The sequence below is a fragment of the Caenorhabditis remanei genome, chromosome X (assembly GCF_010183535.1).
Source record: "Caenorhabditis remanei strain PX506 chromosome X, whole genome shotgun sequence".
NCBI classification, from domain to species: domain Eukaryota; kingdom Metazoa; phylum Nematoda; class Chromadorea; order Rhabditida; family Rhabditidae; genus Caenorhabditis; species Caenorhabditis remanei.
In genome coordinates this window covers 9078623-9101301 of record NC_071333.1, presented here as the reverse complement: position 1 = coordinate 9101301, position 22679 = coordinate 9078623, and the positions used below count along the sequence as shown (strand labels likewise).

Genomic DNA, 22679 nt, shown 5'->3' with positions numbered 1-22679 from the left:
CGCTTTTTTGTATTGTAAATAAATGAACAATTCATTTTTTCCCTTAAAAACTTTAAAAAATAATGCAGGAAGTTATACGAATAAACGGATGAGATGTTGGACATTAGCAGGGCATCCAGTAACTGGGCATCTGAAAATAATAACATTTAGAAACTAATTGGAATAAGACAACTCACTTTTGATATGTGTTAACATACTGATTGATACATGTGTAGCAGAAAACGTATCCCGAGACAAAAAGTGCAGTATCGTTGACTCTCTTCTTCATACAAATAGGACACTTGTTGGTGTCCAAACTAAGGATCTCACTTTCCTTGATGATCTAAAACCAGGGTTTCTTGTGTAAGTAGATGAATCAGTGAAAACAAACCATTTTGTGAGGTGGTGCAGGGATAGCCTCACTCAATCCTGTTTTTGTAAGTTTAGCCAAGTCAGTGTTGTACATGTAGTCTAAGAACTGCACGAAGAAGAGACCATAAGCAAAGAGTCTGGATACAATTCCAGGTAGTCCGAGGAAGAATCGCCAGATACGATTGAAAAATCTGAAACGTATCTACTTTCTGCTTTTTCCGAGCAGAAACGACATACCCAGTCTGTAAATGAAGAGGAACTGCATTGAACGCTTCTAGATCTTCTGGTGTCAAGTGCTTGAGGATCACTCCGGAGAAGTAAAGCCATGGAGAGTGAATTGAGCTGCGATTCAAAATGTATGCAAGTTGGAGAACACTCTTGACTGCCTTGATGATGGTTTTGATGTACGGCCAGAGCACAACAAACATTTTCTGGCATTTCGATTTGATGTCCTGGAAAAATGGTGACTTTTCAATTCAGTGACTGAAAAACTTACATGAATAGACGCCCAACTTCTGATTTCATAAACCTCCTTGAGTCGATCATGAAGTTGATTTAGTTTATCCTCTACATATGGCCAACCGACTAGCGTGAGAAGTGACAGAATTCTTTCTCGACTGTCATTAGGAGGTGATCCAGTTTTTGTGAACACTCTTTTCATAGAGTAAAAGTTTTCAGTGAATGAGGCACCTGAAATTCAGTTCTATAATGAATGCTATTACCCAAAAGATCAGAACATACCATAGTTTTTCAGATAATGGTTTTGCAGGATAAGATCGAATAGAAGATAGTATTCATCAAAGTTTCTGTGTACCGACAAAAAGGTTTTTGGTTTGAAATATGCCAAATACTGAAAAGAAAGTAACTGGTTTCTATTATTAACTGACATTTAAAAAACTTACTTTGACAAGGTGTTGCAAAGCTGGTCGGATAGAGGTTGCAAGATTTTCCTGAGCAATAATATCAAAAACCGAAGGTTGTTTCTCTTCGGTAACTGGAGAAACAATTGACGATGCAAGTTGTGAAGCACGAATTGTAGTACTCATGTCTCCTGAAAAGTTTTATGAAGTTCAAGAAACTTTACAAAATCACGAAAAAAAAAACAAATGGTCAGGTCGAATAGACTATAAAATTGATAAAACGGAATGCATCGATTGCCGGAGAGGTAGTGTGTGTGTATCATACTACGATGTAGTGCCGGGTCTTGCCTTATCGTGATAAGATAGTCGTAGGGGGCAAATTGATGAACGAGTGACCTTCCCTCGTTACAAGTATATATTTTTGTTCTGAAAAACGTAGACGGAAAAGAAAAATTCAATATTTTTAAATACTAAACTTTAAGTTGTGGGAAACGGAGTATAATGATTTGAATTTATTCTGAAATCCAAAAATATTGTTAAATTTCTGATTCTGATCCAATCAGCTGCAAGTCAACTTTACATATATCAGTTACCTCAACTTTGCAACAAAACTTTGCAGTCTTATCAATTCGAATCTTATTTTTATCAGTTACCACACGGAAACGCAGCAACGACATAAACTAACACGGAATAAATTTTAGTGTTTTTATTCAAATAGAAACCGCAGGAAACTGAAATCATCACATAACTGATAGTTTGTATCAGCAAGAATTAAGAAAAAGCAAACTGAAAAAGAGACAAACAACTGAAGATCAAATTTGAGGAAATTAGCGGAATAGCAAAAAATGGCACTGACAACAAATTGTGCGTAATTTTGAGCGGTTCAATTGAGTAGTTCTCAAGGTGATGGGACTGGGAAACAGCAGAGAATAATTGGGAAAATGGTACTCGTAGGGGTTCAAGTAAATGTAAGGAGAAGGAAGGTGAATGAACGATAAGATTCAAAATTGTGTTGTCGAGACATAAATACATGCATTGTAGAATTAAGTAGTGTTGTGAGAGGAGATAATACACTTGTATACATTTGGGTCTTCACCGATAGTTCCGTTGGTAATCGTCTGTGTAGGTGTAGTTGGCGTATCCACTGAAAATGAGAATTTGATAGCTCAAGTATTCATGAGAAGTTAACTTACGGTTTTGGCCTAGTGTCATAGGTGTCTGTTATGAATGAGGACATATGATGTGTTTCTGATGGTGGCTCCACTATGCTGAAAAATTCAACCATGTTTAGCGTTTCTCTCTTGATAGCTCACTATTTTGGGAATGCGTGCATTTTTGAGTAGAGCCCTATCAGAGAATTGGAAATCATCACGATAGGAACCAGTAGTACCAGGCAAATCAACATACACATCCATGTTCCATTCTGAAAAGTACTATTTTATTTCTCTCCCTTTTTTTCTTGAATCTTACATATGGGTCGATGGTGTAGTTACAAATGGCAGCTGTTGTTTGTCTGGCAATTTGTGTCAACGGTTGGCAAGACGTGACCTCACCTTCCATCTGAAGTCAACCAATTACGGTATTGTTTGGAAATACATTAGACAGTAATGTGTTTACCTGATTCTTGACATGATTGATGTATTGGTCGATGTTGTTAACCATTTGCTGGAATTCTTCCTTGGCAGCATTACCGAAGTGTTCCTTCATGTTTTCAGCAAGTAGAGCTTGCGCGTGTTGAAGTTTCACTAGAAGAGAGGATACTGGGACTTGGAGTTGGGATAGTCTGAAAAGATTGAATTTGTTTTGCTAAGTCAAATCAAAAAGATTGAACTCACTTTTCATCCAAAGAAGTAATATTGGTGTAAAGAGCATCTAATCGACTTCTGAGTGGTTTCGCAAACTGTGCTTCAAGTTCTCTGATTTGCTCAAGAACGAGTGTAACTGCCTTAGGCCGTCCGGTGTTGGCATCCAATGAATCTTCGAATTCTCGAGTTTTGGAAACCAGATCCAACTCATCCATGGCGTGTTTAATCTGAAATAAAAAATGAAACAGTGAGGGTTTTTCATGTACGTGGAAAACATACCGCATTCAGTCCCTGCTGGCTGACTTTCGACACGTTAACCGCTGCGAGTTTCTCCAAATCCTTGAGTTCACCTCTTGAAATGAAAGCATCAAGTGGACGGATCTCTGGCATATTCTCCATAGTTGTCCTCAAGAAAATTTGCAACTGGTTGTAGGCGTCCTTTTCAAAATCCTGAACTTGAAACTGTAATGGGTTCTGAAAATGAAACTATACCTGCAGTTTGTTCAGATGATATTTCTTGTCGAAATCATAGAAATTGTACAAAGTTTCATTTCTCGAGCATGCCCTAATGACTTCCGCCGGTGATTTTGATTCAAGTGTCACTTCGATATCATTTTCTGGTGTGTGATTTGCTTTCCAAAGATTGATATATCTCTCTGCCAGCTGAAAAGATGAAAAATTTTAATTTTGACGAGCGCGGGGCAAAGATTGAGAGACCGATAAAGAATCCGGGTGACTCAAGGGATTTCTCATAGGCTGGCACACAAGATTGGAGAAGTTCCCAATAGAAAACATGAGGACAGCAGTTCCAACAGCCAAGAAGATGAAAATAAGAAGGAAAGCCCAAATTCCACTGAAAAGCAGTTTTTTTTAGACAATTGTTTTGGTTAGAATAAAACTAACAATGCATAGAACTTGCCGCCGGTGCTTCGAACACAACAGTCATCGTTGTAGTATGTTGGTCGTCTTCCACAGATTCCATATAGAACTCCGAACAAGAAAATCAACGCCAGTAAGATGAATAGACTCGTAACAACTAGCGAAACATACCAACTAAAATACAAAACCTTGAAATTTTAGTTAACTATGATCTTAATACCTGTACTGTATGAATTTCATTGTTGGTGTCTTTTTGGGATCAGAAATGTAGGAGACGGAGCTGTACAATGTCTCAAATGTAACTTTTCTAAGTTGAGTAGATATTGTCTCTGCTACAAGAAATAGGTCATCACCGATTTGCTTCAGCATGTTTTGAGCAGCTGTAAATTCAGTTTTTTTCTTGTTACAATTTTTAATCTCACAATGTGTTTCTCTGTCAATTTCATGCTGAATCCGATTCTCCAGTTGCTCGAATTGAGCATTTGACGCTGCGAGCACTTGAGTTATATTCGCGTTGACAATTTCCGACAGCCCATTTTCTGTGGCGTCCGGAAGGAATTTCTGAATAGTGCCACTATACATTCCGGGTCCCCTCATTTCAAATGACTTACTTGGTCAATTTTGAATTGAGTGACAGCGAGACTCTCGAGAAGTCGTTCGGCTTTTGCACACATACTTCTAACTGGCTCAAGCTCGTTCTCCAGACACTTGACGAGCTCTTCATTAGCCGTGTTCCGTAATCGTGAGAACTCGGCCTAAGATTAACTCATTTTCTCAAAGGGATTAGAAATTAGTATACCTCAAATCGCGCTCCTTCTTCGTTCAAAAATCTGACCTTCCCATGAACCGACTCTAATCCATCGTGCATCTCTTGCGCCACTGAAAATTACTCTAGTTTTTTCGTTACATAATTAGTATGACCTTACCTTTGCTAACGTTCATGAAAACGTCAATTACATGCGCGCCAGTCAGTTTTTTGACACGATCCACCACATTATGTCCAGCAGTTGACAATTGTCGGGTAATAGTGGTGTTGAGCACTTGGTAGTCGTCGATGAGAAGTTTTCGGATTTTCTGAATTGTAAAAAATGGCATCGAAGAATTTTTGATAAATGGTACCATATCACTGTCTCGTTTGTACGACTGCAAATCATCAATACACTGATTCATACGGTTTGGAAGTTTGTCCAATCCAATTTGTGCATATTGACTTGTCATGAGAAGAGTGAATGCAACGAATCTATAGACAAAGTTGATTATCTGGGTCTTCCGTTTTTTTTTCTTGCAGTCATTGTTTTCTTTTTATTCGGAAACTGAACTCTCCCTACAGTCCTATGAAACTCACGCATTAGCACTGACGAGTGCAAAAAGAAAAAGATTGCACATGCTTCTTTTACATCCGTCATATCTTGCATCAGTATTTTGTTTTTTCGATGACCGAGAGCAAATGCAAACGCAGAACCTGAATAGACTGTATTGTTTTCCGCTCTTTTCATTTGTCATCCTACTTGTAAAAAACGTAGAACACAACAAACAGAACACTGATTGCCACAAGTCCGACACTTAGCGCAATCCATCCTTTTTGCCACTCGATCCACTGAAAAATTGTACTTTGTAAAAAAAGTTATTCCTCGTCATCATATCTTTTTTAGGCGCTTCCTTTTTCGGCTTGTTGAAAAAAGAGCTCTCAGGTAGTCAACAAAATAGTTTCTTTGCTTTTCGCTTTTTCGTGCTCGCCGGCTACCCTAAACCTAAATCAATTCACCGAGGATCGCACATTGTGTAAAATGCAAACATTTTGTCTATTCTCCTGCATTCCATTTTTGACGAAATAAGATCAAATGGTAAAATTCGATGCTCCCTTCCTTCATTTCGATAAAACAAAGTGAAAGAGGAAATTTGAAATGAGGCGAGCGATAAGATCTTACAAACAGTTCCTCTCTCAGTTTTTTGTCATTGTTCACTTCGCAAATTACGAGACAGATGGTAGATTGGAAAAAAGATTAAGCCATCGGTACCAATGTCATGTAGTGTCATGCGCGGCTACCAGTTTGGTTGGAAAGTTTAACTAAAGTTTCATCGGCAAAACAAGTACAAAAATGGGAAACTGTAAACAATGTTTCAAAATTTTGAACTAATCAAAATTTTTCCGGATTTAGTGATCCCCACTTGTGTCACTCAGATTGAAGCAGATATCCAAGAAACTACGTTGAAAATTGAATAGTGCACACTTCAGAGGAGGGCAGCCAAATTCGAATTTCCCTTATTTTCACTATGCTTATTGTAGATAGATTTTCCGTAACTCTTGCCAACACTTCGGACAATTCAATTCAATGCCTTCTTCTTAGCACCACTCTCACGCATGAATCTAAGATTTTGCGAAACATGCGTAATCTGATACTTTGTCTCCGATTGAATAGCAGAACGCTTAGCGGCATGATGGGAAGAAAAGAGCTATACACGCCCTAGCATTGCTGACCACTACCACGCCGTTTTCCAGTTCCGAGCACAGCGTCTTTTATTTGCACTTGCGACAATCGGAGTGGCCCATTTTTGCCTCGGCCACATGTTTTTATGTACATGAAGAGTTTTTCTTTCTTTATATCTTTCACACGGAGGGAAAGTTTAAAGAGGGGTGATTCATCCGACTGGAAAGTGATGATTGAGGAGCTAATAGAATATAATGAATGATTCATTGGTTTTTGCGGTGGCCACTGGAATAAAGTCTGGTCTAAATGATCAAATGAATAGAGAGCATACGAAAATACAAAGTATAAACGGAATGAAAAATTCCCTAGCTGTCAACTAAAAAAAACTAACTTGTAAACCTTTATTCCTATTCCCATAGTTAAAATTTTACATTTAATCCGTTAAACATTTCACATAACATTTTATGCGTCATAAAACATCTACGCTTGAAACCTGAACTCAAAGAAAACGAAACCTGATTGTATCGAACCGTTCATAAGGCACCAATAAGGTTATATGCCCATAAATCCACTTTCTCTCTACTCCGTCCATACTTTTTATGACCACCGTACCCCGTTCATCAAGTTCTTATTTTCTCTTTCTTCACAGGATGTACTAAACATAATTCCATTTTCGGCAAAACGAGAGAAGGAATTCCGCCTCTTTCGTTCATTCCAAATCCTATTATCATATGCATACAAACTTTTGGCGTTCTAGAAGGGGTCGTCGGTTCGTAATCAAGTTTTGGTGAATGCAGTTAGGGTACGGGTCACTTACGTTAAGCGTGTTGGTCAGACGGATTTAGGTACGCGCGGAACGAAAGAAAAGCACAAGAATGGAGCATCACGAGTGTAAGCAATAAGACAAAAGACGCTTCAACACCTCTCGATATCTACTCGATCTCACTCACCTGCCAGTATTTCTTCTCCACGGATGACTGAAGTTCGTCGACATCTCCAGTGAGGGCTTTGTCGTTGAGAAGATCTGAAAAATAAATGAATGCGTTCACAATTTAATTTCTGATTAATAATATTCTCTAAATTGGGTACTTCAGTAAAAGTTGGTGTTCACATAACTCATTTAGATAGATTCTGTGCTGTTCAGGTTTTTGTGACCTTCAGGTGTTCGAAAATTAGTTTTATACAGGAAAAAAGTCATTTTGTTATTTCTTGTTATCCGTTAGTCATATAATTGTATTGTGTTCTGTTGCCAACAAAATTGGTCGCACTTGAAATTCTTCGTCTTCCTCCCAATTGTTAGGTTGAGTGTCGTTACAATACAACACAAAAAATGTGTCAATGTCAGTGTCAAAACCGGAATAAGGGTGGAATAAGATCGAGAGGTCGGCAAAAATATGTGTCGAGAAAAATTATGCGGTGGTCATTTGAAGTGTATTGCTACTCGCATTTCAGTAATATCGCACTAACATTATACGACTATTCAAATGGCGCCATTATTATATGTTAAGAAATGTCTTTGTTTCTCTGATTCTTTCAAACCAAAACTTAGTTTACTTTTTCATAAATTCAAATATTCATCGGAATGTTGGGTGGTTGGTGGAAATATCCGCGTGTTCGAGGAGAGCGCCAAGGCGCTTTGGGGTTTGTCTCAAGTGTTTGCTGAGTTGATTCGCGAAGATACTAATCGACGCAGACACGACGGCGGATTACCTCATTTGTACATAAATCGTGGGAGGCTTCTCATACTTGCTAGTTTTATTACATTTTAGCAATTACACAAAAATTGGAAACTGCTCTTTTTGACGTTCTCAGAGGAAGAGTTCATCAAATAAATATGTCTCGAGGGGCCCTCTGCTCAGATCCTTTTTAGGCCTACTGTATCACAATGAGTACTGAATATTCGAAGCGGAACATTGCCGGCCCGAGGATTATCCTGGCTAGTTTTTTCTTCGTGATCCACTTTTGCGTCTATTTTCCTCTCGATTTGGTTTGCAGTACTAATGTGATGCAGAAATGTAATGTAATATAAAATGTCACGAGAAGAAATTTTGTTTCGAAATCCCACCTATGAGTCATAGTATACTGTAGAAATAACGAACTAACCTTGATGTGGGAATGGTGATGATATCAGAGTGATGAATTGGTCGATTGTACTGTAGTAGAAGCTTAATACGACATCAGCTTTTCTACCATTCCGATCTTCCATAAAACTTCCACATTTGTATTGTTCCGCAGATTTGTATGGGGCAAACACCAAGTCAGCCAGACTTGAACCGGCACATATGGCCAAATATATCAGTAGTGTAGGATTCATGACAGAAGTTCAAATTGTAGAATATTTGATCATAAATGGCCTAGAATATGATATGCATTATGATCCGCAGGGGGTAATAAGGCGTCGATGTGTTGATATGAAACAATGAGGTAGCAACAACACAAGTGATGAGAAAACTTTCGCCTCCTCGTCCTTCTAGCAGCTTCAGAATCAGAACAGGTAGTCGAATGGTCAGACAGGCAGACAGTCGCAGGCCATGAGAAGAAGAGAGGAGCGCGGACGAGAAGAGGAGGAGGAGATGAAGGAAAACGAGCGGATGAGGGCGGGAGGGCGGCGCGACCTTGCGGACACGGAGTGCGCGGAAAAAGAGAGCGAGAGAACTGACTTGTTGCTCCAAGATGAAAAAGGGGATGAGCTGCACAGAAAAAAATAGATGAAGAAAAAAGTGGCTCTAGACGCTGTCACTTGTTAACGAAATTGGTGGACAATGGGAATAGAAGTGTCGTCTTTTATGGGAATGAGATGAGGAGTCTTGAGTAACGTTTTTTTTCTCAAAATGTTTTCGAAAAAGATGTCTCAAGAACAGAATCAGCAAAAAAAGAGTTTTCACACTAGTATCTGACATTCAAAAAACTTATTCATTTAGAATATAAATCATGAACAGTTCAAAAAAGAATTGTAGGACATTCTATTTATCTGTCGAAAACAGTTACCTTTGTTCTCATTCCCTCTCTAGAATGCGTTTTTCATCAGAAGAAACGTTTCAAATAAACCCTCTTACAACTAATCCGTGTCACCAATTCACGTTTTTTCGATCTCAATGTCACTCTTCATCTGGATAAAAATGGAAAAGGAAAACGACTCAAGTTAAATCTCATCTTTGGAAAAAAACTAAAGGATGAAAGATCTGAAAGCTATCGAAAACATAATACTCGTGGAGTAGGCGTAATAACATGTTCAACTTTCGAGTTGTTCAATAATCATTTCATTTTTTTTTCGTAAAGGGAAGTATATGACGGATAAAAGTAATATGGTGAACGAAAATTGTTAACTCAGGTCTAGGCTGTTATTTTTTATTTTGGTGACGAAAGGAACGCAAATAGAATTTGCCTAGTTTTTTTCATTTTATTTTTTTGCCTTGAAGTTTCTTTCACTCCAAGACAAAAACCCTGAAACGGCAAAATTAAAGAAAACATTGGACTCTTATTGAACCTTACCACAAAGTAAAACAAAAAGGAAAAAACCTAATTACAGAAAGAAAAGAAGAAATTGTAATTAGGTAAGGACGAAAAAAAGAGTTTTTCCAGGAAAACGTGTAGAAGTACTCACATACATACTTGGTGTCTTGTTGCGGTTTTTGTAAATGAGAAGATGTAAGAAGACTTTGACGTAATCGGTAACCTCTATCTCTTGTTAGGAAGCAGCGTTTACCCATTTATCTTTATGTAACGATATAGGCCATCGAAAGAAAGTTTTTACTGATTTGGGTATTTCCGGTGGTGGAGAAAGAAAAAGTTCACTTTCCCAATTTAGAACCAAAACAAGTTGAATTTATTTTCGGAAAAAAAAATAGAGAACAAATCTGAAATTCAAACTGAAAATGTTATTCTGAAAGTGACACAACCTTGAAATCGTGTCGGTTCAGGTGATTTTGTACGTTTCAAAAAGGAAATAAATTAACCGAGGTCAAATTTCAAAATCAAATTACTTTGATTATTAGGTATCTTGAAAAACAGGAAAATCAGGTAACGTTGAAAACAAAACAACTGACCAATAAAAATCAATGTAAAGGTACTGACCAACCTGGTCGCATTCTTACTAGCAAATGGTCCTGTGTAATAGTTATTAAATAAAAAGAGCAGGGTGTGTTTGATTAGCCGAGTTACCGTGCAATAGGAGACACCCAGCAACACAACCATCTGCCCAATTCATGCCACCTTTTGAAGTAACATGAAACTCGTAAAATATTACAATAGAACTGAAACCGAATGAATGACGTTAACTTCAACTTAAATGAGGTGGAACGTTTTATGAGTAACTGAACCACTTGTGACTATTCTTGTACTATCATTGAAGGTTGTTCGGGAACAACTTGACTGCACTAGACGAAGAACGGAAAATGGTGGCTAATAGAAGAGAATAATGAAATAAATTGACCGATTCTGGTAGAGACAACTGCAATGGCAGACCTCTTCCGAAAGATTTTCTATTAGCAAGTTTTGCCGCGATTAGCCTCACTTTCGAACACGAATTGGGCGGTGTTACTTTAAGATGAATCAGCTGCAATAAGTATTACAGGAAAAAAAAGAGACATAGAAAAATGTTTCAGTGGTTTTTGAAAGCAAGAACGTCTAACAACGAATTGAACTTTATTTCTTTTGGAAGTGACAGATTCCTATCTTTCAATTGTTCTCTCAACTGCATTGAGTGGTTTTTACCATAACAATGAGACCTTTGTGCATTCGAAGTTAGAACAGCGTTCAAGTAGTTCGAAGAAAAATTTTAAGAAAAATATTCTCGGTTTATGGAAAAGAACGGAACATATGGTTTGTAGTCATAAATTACGCCTTCTTCACGCTTGAAATCAACACATTGTATAAACAAAATTAAAACCAGGGTTTAGAGCTGACTTTTCAGATTCTATACAAAACGTGAACACTACACTTTTTCTTTGTAATCTTAATGTTACATCTTGTTCATAAATGACATCTTATACATGTGTGTGTATATGGGCAGTTCAACCCTAATTCTGGGTTGACCCGAGCAGCTTTTTCAACATGAAGTTCTGACCTCAAATATTAGATTTTTACATTCCAATACTTTGAGCGTGTGTCCTCTGTTCCAAGGTCTATAACAAACCAAACACTACACGTATCCCCCTCTCGCTTCATGTGTCTCGGATTCTTTACATGGCAATAAGATATCTTCCATATGCCATGTATGTTGGCTCGTCACAACTTCCCTCTGTCTCGCCTGCCCAAACCTGAGCGTTTTTTGTAAGCGAAACTACTATTTTATTGGTTTCCAGGGGCAACTCAAATTTATTTGTACTTTTGAATGGCATTTCCCATTCCGAGTTGATCAAAAAAGTATTCATCATTCCAATTTTCATAATTTTTTGTTTTTAACTTTTAATCATAGGTTATGAGAATGCGAAAAAATCTTTATTGAAATTCCCATTGGTGATTTTCAATCTCTTATACATATAAATGCCCTGCCTAATTTTCCTCCATATTGTTTTGCTCAAAAAATTTAATCCAGGAACTTTTATTTTCTTTTGTGAGAAGAGAAGTCTGGTCCGTTAACATCCGTTTTTTTCTCTTTCTTTTGACACTTGGAATCGAAACACCAACACAGCGGGTGGGTGAGTGGGCAAAGACACTGAGGGTCCGACACGTTTTTATTTTCGTGCTCCGAGGAATCGGAGGACACATCGAATTGAGTGTTACAACACGATCGCGTTTCTCTTCTTGAAATAAATGATCCGAGTAGAGAAGAGATAGCGAGAATCGAAGAGATCTGGATCCCATCAAACACTGCCCGAGCTCTGATGTCTCTAATGTCCAGCTCCAAGTCGTTGCATTGTACTATTCTACGAGCTACGGGAACCAACTGACACTAGCGACGTCTCACACGCCCTCTCTCCTCCGAATTTGCTCTATTCCTGAGTAGTCTCCTCCACTCTTTTCGATGCTTCTTCAATTCGTGCTGTCTGATCGCATCCATCCCTTCCCAACACTAGCAAATCAAATCTCGGCAACCCCCGCAAATGCGACACAGCCAAAAGCCCATTCCCATTTTTCATCTTCCCGCTTCAGAATCTTCCTTCCTTCTCTTTCTTCTTTCTTCTTCCATTCTGCCGCATTTTCCATTTCTGTCTTCTAATTTAACTCATTCTATGCTCATCTCTCAACCCATTCAACTGTGCTTTCTTTGCATATTTTAATTTGCAACTCCCTCGTGCTTTGTGACATCAAAGAAATAGATTCTGAAATTCTAATAAGACGGAAAAGAGAGAAGAAAAGAAATTCTCTCTTCTTACTTTACTTCTCGAGAGAAATGATGAAGCAAATACAACCAAAACTGAGTATTCTATCCCCTTTTGCTGCCTCTAGCTACATAATACGACCTTCATTAAATTTTTATTTGTGCTCATTTTCCGTTTTGAAGTCTTTCCATTCACTCATATCCCCGCCGTCGTCTTTCACGCACTACTACTTTTTATGCTGTATACAAATGTAGAAAAACTGCAATCAAGAAACTCACACCTACTTTCTTTCCTCATATGGAATGACTAGCCTCGGCACTTATTCGTGTAACCGAAGACATATAATTTTCAAAGAACCAGAGCCTAGCACCAAAACTTTTTTCCAATTTCATTCACGCTCCATTTCTTTTCACAGGGCAATGCAAATGCAGAAGGCCGTCCTTCTTTGAAAAGACAAATTTTCACTGCTCCAAGAAAGCCATTACGCGACAATTACCGCCTAAGCTGTCAGTTTCGGAAGGCCGTCCAAAAAGAGTGCTTGAGCTCGTTTCGTTCCTGAGCCTACTTTTTCGAAGCACTTCAAAGTGTTCCCACCGCTACCACTGTCTTGTTGTCCTTCCACGCTTACTAACCAAATGCTCCTCTACTAACAACTCACCCAATCACTCAGCTTTATTAACACAAAAGCACGTAACACTTGCACTGAAACTTCAGGTGTCGAGGTTCTTCCGCCGGGTTTCCTACTAATTTTCAATTTATCCCTTTGCTTCATTCCCCTTCTTGCACCTAATATTTTTATGCGCCCCTAACCTGAAAAGCCTTCCGTTCTTCTTACCTCTTCTTACCTCTGTTCACTTCGCTTGCACTCGCACTTTCCCTGTTTTTCTGAAATCGCTACTACCACTCGCACATAAAATGATCGGTTTAGAACCGGCGATTTCAGAATTATAATGTAAGTGATAGGGTAACTCTAGTTGACATACTAGACAGGTCTGCAATTTATTGCCATAAAAGATGATTTTTTTCATTACACAAAACATATTTTCATTTGCAATCATCATCTCTAAAGTAAATACGATTAGTCTGTAACTTTTCCAAACCAGGTTATACGGATCATCTGTGAGCTGAACAAAGGTAACGAACACTATGTTGTAATGCTTCTTATTTTTTCATCACAACTTATACTCATATCTCAAAAAACCTACTAGAGTGACCGCATGTGTTTTCGTCAATATTCTCATTTTATTTCTCATTCATTATCTCTGTAATGCTGATGTATTATTCTCACTGAAATCAGTTGGATATGCACTAATTTTCCGGTCGCTTTATTAACACAATCACTGTAATCTTGCGCCTTCTACTTGATCACCTCCAAAAAAGTATACATGTGTGCGTACTCGTTCAGCCAACTGTGTTTACATTCAATCATTCTAGATTCATTCTGTTCCACGTTTTGCCCTCTTCTATCAATCTGTTTTTTTACTGGAAACCCCTCCTTTCACACTATCACACATTCCTAAAACCCTCTCTTCACACCGTCTTCTAACGCTTTCCACCAATTGCTTGGCACATTCCCATAGTAGTCGTAACCACTAAAATGTTCTTTATGTTATTCACAAAAACCTAACTTTAGGACAGGATAATGAGCCAAATCGAGGAAAACATTCGCTATGGCGGAGCCGCCAATGAGGCCGAAGGAGAGGTACAGCGTCATGTTTTGCTTGTAATTCAACTTTTAATTTCAGGATGCTCAACGCAAGGCTCAGGAGAGAGAAGCCAAGAAGGCTGAGGTCCGAAAGCGTCTTGAGGAGGCTGGACAGAAAAAGCAAAAGAAGGGATTCTTGACTCCAGAGAGAAAGAAGAAGCTTAGAGTAAGAATAGTAATTTTCTAAATTAGATTCACAATTGTCTCCTGTTTTAGAAGCTTCTCATGATCAAGGCTGCTGAGGATCTCAAGAGACAACAATTGCTCAAGGAGCAAGAAAGAGTCAAGATTCTTGCCGAGAGAACCATTGCTCTCCCAAATGTTGACAGCATCGATGATAAGGGTATATTTTCAAAATTCTTCAGAAATACAAGTATCGATTTTTTTTAGCCAAACTCGAAGCCATCTACAACGACATGTTCAGTCGTCTCTGCTCTTTGGAGGAAGAGAGATATGACATCAACTACGTGACAACTGAAACCGAGACTTCTATCAACCAGCTCAACATTGAAGTCAACGATCTTCGCGGAAAATTGTGAGTCGGAAATAAAATTTCACCTGGAAACACTCGTGATATTACACTTTTCAATCTAATTTTAGCGTCAAGCCAATGTTGAAGAAGGTTTCCAAGTATGACAACAAATTTAAGAAGATGGCTGAGGAGGCAGACAAGAAGGATGACAACACCAAGGTCTTGAGAAACAACTTGAAGACTGTTAAAAAGGAGAGCGTCTTCACTCAACTTTCTAACCTGGTACACAATTATAATATAGAAAATGATTGAACAAATACTTTTGCAGAAGAAATCCGAGAAGCCAGAATGGTCGAAGAAGAACAAGGAAGAGAAGAAAGAAGAAGTTGCTCCAGAACCAGTCGCTGAGCCAGTAGAGGTAGAGGAAGCGGAGGCTTCTGAGGAGGAAGATGAGGCTGATGAGGAATAAATCCAATCTCACTCTGTTGTCATTGTTCACTAACTAATCATTCTCGCAAATACATTTCCCTTACTACCAAAGTTACCACAATGTGCCTTTTTGAATATTTTGTCTTGTGCCTTTACCCGTTGGTTTTATTTTTCTGAAAAATCATCGTCACCACATTTCATTTTCTAAATAAACCAAGTTAAATAAAGCAACCCGGAATCAAATTTCGTTACTTCCTTTTAAAGGAGCAAAGGTTTTTTTCAGGTTTCTATTTAGGTGAGATATTGGTGGGAATTATTCAGCTGTCATTTGACACAGCGTATGTGGGACATGTAAAATTTGAGAAAAACACCTGCATTCTTGTCCTCCGCCCTCCGCAACGTCACGACACATTTCCAGATAGAGATAGGATATATAAGAAGCAAGTTTGAGAAGAAAACTCACTTATTCCTTATCAATTGGAAAATGGAAACGTTTCAATTTGAATCCTATGAGGCTATGGTGGATAGTAGTTCCCCACTGGTGAAACAGTTCCCTGGTATGGATATCGGTTCATTCCGAAAGCTACACTACTTTGAACTCTTGACTCATGTCATCGGTATGTTAAATTCGTTCTACATATTTTCAGTTTTACACATAGTTTTACTTATTTCAGGATGTGTCTTCTACTCATTCTACTTAATTCTTTTTCTGGTACACGGAAAAACTTTCTTCATTGCCCCTCACACCTTTTATGCCATCTTTCTTATTCAAATTATCAGTTTTGGAGCATCACTTGCTATCCAAAAGGTACAAATTAAACTTGAAAACTTATCAAATCAGTAACCTTTTTCAGTTTTCATTTGCTGTTAACAATGTGGAATATGCAACATACTCCTACATACCATATCTTCCAAAATTTATCGCTTCTGTTTGTGATCGTGTAGTTGTTTCACAAATGCCATTGTATTGGTTTGTGATCACTGCATTCTTGATTATTCAGATCGCCCAGTTTTCTAGCCAAAAGTAAGTCGGCTAAACGGAAATTGAATTAAGTTTATATTTATTCCAACGTTCCAGTCCTCGAAGCATCCGTTTTGCTCACATTTACCTGTTCCCTATTGGCATAGTTATTTTCCTCATTGCTATCACTACACCTGTAAGTCCATTTTCTTTCATTTGACAACACAATCCAAAATCTTTCCAGGACCATATGAAACATTTTATGATCGTCGTCTGTTTTCTAATCTGGTGGATTTATCGCAAACATATGGTCGCCCAATTGTATAGCCAAGAAATGTCCGCCAAAGACATATTGAATATGCGCCGGATGAACATCTGGTTGTCGTGCCAGGTGAATCTCATCAAAAAGGGTTTATCAATCAATTGGAAATATGTTTTATAGATATTTGCGACGTTGATGTTTCATCTCGTCGAACTGGGGGTCACGTTGGCTATTAAATCATCTGTAATGGATACTAATCGGCAAACATATTACGGCTTCTACAGAAATGAGGTAAGTAATTCGAATCCTGAATTTGAGAAAAAACGAATTACAAATTCTTCTTATGCAGGTGTTCCGAGGTATCATGTGTATTGCAACCTACATAAATGCACTTCTCTTTGTATGGGCAACGATCGACTTTGTTAAAACTAACCCGAATAAGGAAATCACAACTCTTCCAGTCTTCGTTGGGGGATCTCTCCAGATGGAATCATTTTCTCGTCGTCCATCAGCAATTTCAGCGTTTTCTCTGAACAATGTGGCTCCTCTTACACCAAGAGATGCAAATATGTTACACATTTAATAATCTATTATACATTAACTCTTATTTATTTTTCATCCAATTATTAAAAAATAAACAAATGTGTTTTTGATTCAGAAAAATTAGACATCACCACCATCAACTAAGATACATTGACTGATAAATAGAGAAGGAATGAATCGAGCTGAGATAGGCAGTTTGGTTTTTTAGTGGGGGTGTTGATGGACATGGTAGGCGCAGAAAAACAAAAGCAATAAGCTCTGATTCTACAGGCAGACAAAAATGAGAACAATCGAAGAAATAGTCAAATAAATGGGAATTTGGGGGACAAAATGGGAAATAAAAATTAACCGCGTTTCAGAAATAAGCTACAATTTGAGAATAAGAGGATGATTACATGTTGTATCGATCCTCGTAATTGTTGTATTGATGGTCCGACATGAACGGTTGGCGGGACATGCTGAAAGCAGACAACAGTTACTCGGGTGTTTTTGGGAAAAGTTTAGTTTTTTTGGACTGAATCTTGTCAATTCGAAATACTTCTATGTGTTATAAAAAAACTAAATTTAAAAAAAAAACTGTTTTTTGCATAAAGATGATTGATAAAATTAAGTTAAACGTTCGTATCGTTTTCTACGATAGCAGGGAAGCAACAGAAGCATGCAAAATAGAAGTTGGGTTTTACCTGTTATTGACCAAGGAGGACGTCAGATTTTGACTCCAGAGTGGAGCAGTTGCTTCATCTGCTGTTCCAGATGTTGTATTCGTTGAGGGTTCCGTTCGATCTCTGTTGAAAGAATTAACTGTGAAAGAAATAAAAAGAGAAAGTGAGAAACCCCGATAGTACAGTGATGGATAAAGTTGTGGTAGGAGTTATGTGATTTTCCAAATATTTCAAAAGACTCACCTTGTTCTTGGGTTCATGACATGAGTACCATAGATGTCTACTGGTATATTTGCGTCGTTCAAACCACGCGGGAAGAATGGATCGTCTTCGTCAACTTCAACATACTCGTGTGGTCTGAAATCAATTGATATTGAATTTTAAATATAATATTTTAATTTCCAAGCGCGCATTCTGCGTTCATTTTCTCTCAACAAAGCGTGCAAAAACTGAAAATATAACTCAAAACTGAAAATGCTCTCAGGTACAAAGAAAATTAAGATGGGGGTCCAGTTCATATCAAAGGGCTTGGAAGGACAAATGAATGTGGGTGGATTGTTATTCACGACAATTTTACATACCGGAACGAGACTCGTTTATTCAACAAAACTGAAGTTGCGGGTTGTGCTCGAACCACAACCGCCGGTGACTGTGTTCTTCCAACAGGAAGCACACAATCATGCGATGTGGCCGATTCATATCGGAATGGACGTACACGAACCGGGTACGAAGTATTGGATCTGGTTGGGAAACGTAAGGGTGAGACGTGTTGTGAACTAGTTTTGTTACGACGGTGTGGATGAGTTAGTGTGATAACATTGAACTATTATCGAAATAAAAAAGTTCCGACATTTTTTCCTCGTCGGTGTTTGCGGACTCAAGCCAAAATTATCAAATTTTGGCTTGAGTCCGCAAACACCGACGAGGAAAAAATGTCGGAACTTTTTTATTTCGATAATATGTGCGGAAACGAGATTGAATGTAGAAAAACATACAGTCTGGAGAATAGTTTCCACGTTTTGGAAACCACGATGAGAAGCACAAACAGAAGTAGTCCAAGAGTGAAAATGCTCATCATGTAGATATTCATTCCAGCTCTGAAAAAATTAATTGTTTTAATGAACTGTAACAGTTGTGAGAAATGTTTGAAACTTACACAGATTGGTTACAAATTCCGTAATAGAAATTAACAACATTGTCGTGGAAAACATAGCAAGAGGAAGATGAAGAAACACCTCCTGCCAATTTCAATAGTTTCGTTATATCGTTTCCAACAGCAGATGATGAATTGGTTATCTGAAAGTATCCCGTATTTTTGTAATTGGTAGCAAATCCAATTACCGCAGCACTGCTATTAAATGCGACTTCCATTAAACGATCCAGTTGTGACTTGCTTGCAGGGATATTATTCAATAGTGCCACGTGGCTAGCTATCGGAAGCGGAAGATTGTCGTGAGTAGTGAACGGAACGCATGTGTTGTAAAACTGGACAGTCTCGTACATGTTGCCAAGGTTCTTCCGCGTCACTTGGTCGCCGTCGCGACAGAAATCCGTTAGAGCCTGTATGAAAATATAATGAAGGTTGAAAGATGTATTTGTTGCTTACAATAGTGAGAGGTAGTGAAACCGAGATGAGTAGCCAGGTGACAACGAATATGAAGAATCCAACAGAACTGAATACAACGGCTCCTTGCTTGGATTGCTTGCAGAAAGAGACGACACCAGCAAACATGATGCACATTGTAATGGATAGAAAGAGTACCAGGAATGCCCATCTGAATTATACCTCTGTATTGATTATCGAGTATTCCCCTATCATCTCAGTATCTATGAATATATGACTAGTGTATCCACAAGAATCACAACAAGCCACCAAGTGGCACAAGCTCTCTTAACATATCGCCATACGCGCTAATCCATCATAAAAGTGACACTTCAAGTGATGGTATCGCCCTTACCTCTCACTCTCATACAGCGACAGGAACTTTCGAATATTCTCCAAAGTTCCAATGTCATCATCGTGTTTCGCTTGGAACAGCTTCCCATTCTTTGCGATGATGTCGATTTCATCAGTGATGTTCGTAAGGATTTGGTCGATTTGCTGCACGATCGTTGCGTTTTTCGTCTTCTTGCTTTCCAAGTGAACCGTGTCTTCGAGTGTTTCGAGATTGACCGTGGCGTTCAAAGCGGCCTCTTGGAATAGAGATATTTGTGTCATCGAAATTTGATATGATTTTTTAGTGTTGGTCACCGAGTCGATTGAAATCGTAACTCCCCTATTAACATGTTCATTGGCAAAGAGGCATATTCCAAGCATGAAACTGAAAAATATACATAAGTTCTTTTTTTCAATTTGTTTTGGGAGTATAGCTTGAAAAACAAACAAATAATCGTCATGCTAATGGGCTCATTTGCTTATTTCCGCCAAGCTGCTCACATATTCGTTGCTTCTATTGTGTCATTGTATTGAAACCTTGAGATGGGCATAATGATCATAAAAGCAAACAGAATCATGGCATTATAATTAAATGAAACCTTTTGTTTAGAAACTGAAGCACCCTAGCTTCTAATCCTGAGCTTCCATTCTTCTCAATCAAAACAAAAACTCACAAGCATAGAACGGATATAATGAAGAGAACTGTAGACAATCGTCGCACGAGGCGTCTGGTTTTTCCGGTCGTCTCATTCTTTCGGCACGCTTGACATATCCAGACAATTATAATGGTGACAAGAAGAAGAAGGCTGACGGCGGCTCCCAAGCAGGCTACTAATGCCAGCGCCTGGAAAAATAATAATTTGAAATTTCATAGATGACAGGCGCACTCTTCAATATGATTGGCAAGATTAACCTCTTGCGGAATAATGACGTGACCATGATCTGCCAGAAAAGATTGACGTCAATCTCAAGTCTAAACTATACGACGGTGTTCGTGAAAGTAAGGTCAAGTCGTATTAATTCAAAAATTTGAATTATTTCAAAATCATAATAGTAAGCATATGCTAATTTCAACCATTGCCACAATTTTGACTATTTATTTTATTTTTTATTTTTTCAATATTCCAGAGGTCTTGGTCCAATTCATTCATCTTTCTAATGTGCCCCTGTTTTTGTCCTTAATCATGAGAAGTGTTTGAACTAAACCGCCCGGAACCCAGCTTTCCATTTTCTCGATTGCTTCAAATTCAATTTACAGAAAAGGAAGCCAACTTGTTTTTTTTGTTCCATCCGTTATCTTCGTCACAGCATTCCTTCAAGCCTTCACGCGACAAAAAACTTTTTTTCATTTCAGGCCCACCGCTGTCATCTTAGCACACTTTAGAAATTCATCTCGGAAAGACGACTACTATTTTTGCTCTTCTAATAAAAACAACCGAAATGAGGCGAGCGAGAAGACACTTAAATGAGTAAAAAAAGAGACCTCTCATTTCGGACTCTTTGAGCACTTCTTCTCCTTCTTCCATTATCAACTATTGAAGTGGGGTGGGAAAAAATGAAATGGGTCCCCCACACGTACCCTCCGACTTGTTTACAAGAGGATGGCGATAAACCACGGGATGAAAACGAAGCACACATGGCCGTTTGATGTCTCCCGACCTCCAGAAATGATCTCCGTCTGCTCTGGTCTCAAGAGAAAGAGCAGACCTTGAGCTCTATTGGCAGAAATACAAAAAGCCTATCGTTCCACTTCTAATCTATAAACAAAATCTGGTGTGCATAATAAATATGATGCACGGATTTATCAAGGGTCACCCCAACAGCCACCGATGAAGATGGATGGTTCATGTCAAAACGACATTCTTGTTTACTCGCCGAGTACTCCCGTCTCCCTTTTCTTCTCGGTCGGGTCTAAGTGTTGTCGTGGCTCTCTGAACCACTGGATACACATCTAATTGAGTAAGAAATGTTGTGTATTTGTTAGTGTGTATGTGTACGTAAAATGGACCACCACTTTTCCCATGATGATTCGATTTCATTGACATTTGGCATTAAGAATCATTTAAACAAAAGCATTCGAACCTGAAAATATTCGCTGCTCCAGTCGAAATTAAATATGTCTTTAGTCCAGTGAAATTGGAAATTCAGGCGTGGCACATGCGAGTAGAGATTGATCAGAAACGATGCAAAAGTCATGATGAATCTTCTTGATAGATTTTATACCATAGTAGTCTTTCTGAAAGATTCATGAATGAATATTGGAAAATTTATAAAGAAAATGAACAACGACAAGAAAATATGTGATGAAACAGATATTGGGCACTAAATGACAGAAAGAAGACGTTTTTCAAAACGGGAAGTTTTGCCATGGAGTGAGTCATGTGAGTCATAGTAACTTTTGATACTTTGTGGACAAGTTTTTTTCATGAAGAAACACATGTCGTGGTATTTTTATGTATTTCAGAGAAAAACCAAGAATGTAGAAAGTCGGAGATTGCAAAAAAGGATTTATGCGAGACCTTACTATGCTTTAAAACTGAAGACAAAAGATATTTAAAGAGGAAAAGTGCCCTCTTGAGAATAGTATTTTGGTTCACACAAGTGAAGATGACATCTTTAGATGTTTACAAGAGACAGACGTGGAATGACGGCCAGGCATAATTGGTTTGGAAGTATTCGGTTAATGAGGTATTAAAAAAAGTTATATAGCTGGGAAAGATTCAAAAAGTTGAATGATCAAAAATGGTCAGCGGAAGCTGTCGGAATGGTGAAAGAAAGGATGGAGATGAATTGGTCAGTCAAGGCTCTGGAGAAGTTGGCGACAACGACGCAGGGAATGGGCGGGCGTCTAGTGCGCAACGAAGACAATATGAAAGGAGAAGAGGCGGAAAGAAACAGAATGAGAAAGGGTGCGAAACGAAGGGTGGACTGCCAGTGTGGGGTCCAAGCATCGCTCCAAAAACTTTATTGAAACCTAATGAGCGATGGTTGCCATTGTAGAGTATAATGAGAATATATAATTGTTAGAACTCAAAGAACAATAGGAAGTTAACAATATGGTTCCATCAAAAATTCATCTTTTCAAGTTCTTCTTAAGAACATCTGGAGAGAAAGGAGAGTTT

General features: G+C 38.4%; 5 protein-coding genes across 5 annotated transcripts; 2 read left to right on the top strand and 3 right to left on the bottom strand.

Moving 5' to 3' along the window:
- Window positions 1-72: 72 nt before the first annotated feature.
- Window positions 73-1397, bottom strand: GCK72_023785 (uncharacterized protein; the record flags this gene model as incomplete). Its single annotated transcript, XM_053735553.1, has 7 exons — window positions 73-130; window positions 177-322; window positions 371-542; window positions 589-803; window positions 848-1041; window positions 1093-1201; window positions 1254-1397. The coding sequence occupies 7 exons, from the start codon at window positions 1395-1397 to the stop codon at window positions 73-75; spliced, it is 1038 nt and encodes a 345-aa protein (XP_053579119.1).
- A 906-nt stretch (window positions 1398-2303) lies between these two features.
- On the bottom strand, window positions 2304-8638 carry GCK72_023784 (uncharacterized protein; the record flags this gene model as incomplete). The annotated part of the gene is made up of 20 exons (XM_053735552.1): window positions 2304-2355; window positions 2405-2479; window positions 2525-2634; window positions 2682-2771; window positions 2829-2994; window positions 3047-3243; window positions 3296-3466; window positions 3509-3679; window positions 3734-3869; window positions 3920-4069; window positions 4116-4275; window positions 4318-4456; window positions 4507-4650; window positions 4695-4774; window positions 4822-4969; window positions 5015-5135; window positions 5241-5357; window positions 5404-5492; window positions 7275-7348; window positions 8428-8638. The coding sequence occupies 20 exons, from the start codon at window positions 8636-8638 to the stop codon at window positions 2304-2306; spliced, it is 2601 nt and encodes an 866-aa protein (XP_053579118.1).
- Window positions 8639-14229: 5591 nt separating this feature from the next.
- Window positions 14230-15233, top strand: GCK72_023783 (uncharacterized protein; the record flags this gene model as incomplete). The annotated part of the gene is made up of 6 exons (XM_003109518.2): window positions 14230-14289; window positions 14333-14458; window positions 14509-14635; window positions 14683-14827; window positions 14893-15046; window positions 15093-15233. 6 exons carry the CDS (start codon window positions 14230-14232, stop codon window positions 15231-15233), a joined length of 753 nt encoding a protein of 250 aa, XP_003109566.2.
- A 444-nt stretch (window positions 15234-15677) lies between these two features.
- GCK72_023782 (uncharacterized protein) lies at window positions 15678-16999 on the top strand (the record flags this gene model as incomplete). Its single annotated transcript, XM_053735551.1, has 7 exons — window positions 15678-15810; window positions 15868-16001; window positions 16048-16217; window positions 16272-16350; window positions 16399-16545; window positions 16597-16707; window positions 16766-16999. The coding sequence occupies 7 exons, from the start codon at window positions 15678-15680 to the stop codon at window positions 16997-16999; spliced, it is 1008 nt and encodes a 335-aa protein (XP_053579117.1).
- Window positions 17000-17350: 351 nt separating this feature from the next.
- Window positions 17351-21753, bottom strand: GCK72_023781 (uncharacterized protein; the record flags this gene model as incomplete). The annotated part of the gene is made up of 10 exons (XM_053735550.1): window positions 17351-17417; window positions 17643-17744; window positions 17865-17978; window positions 18617-18718; window positions 18778-18917; window positions 18963-19181; window positions 19228-19396; window positions 19580-19942; window positions 20232-20401; window positions 21640-21753. 10 exons carry the CDS (start codon window positions 21751-21753, stop codon window positions 17351-17353), a joined length of 1560 nt encoding a protein of 519 aa, XP_053579116.1.
- Window positions 21754-22679: the final 926 nt, after the last annotated feature.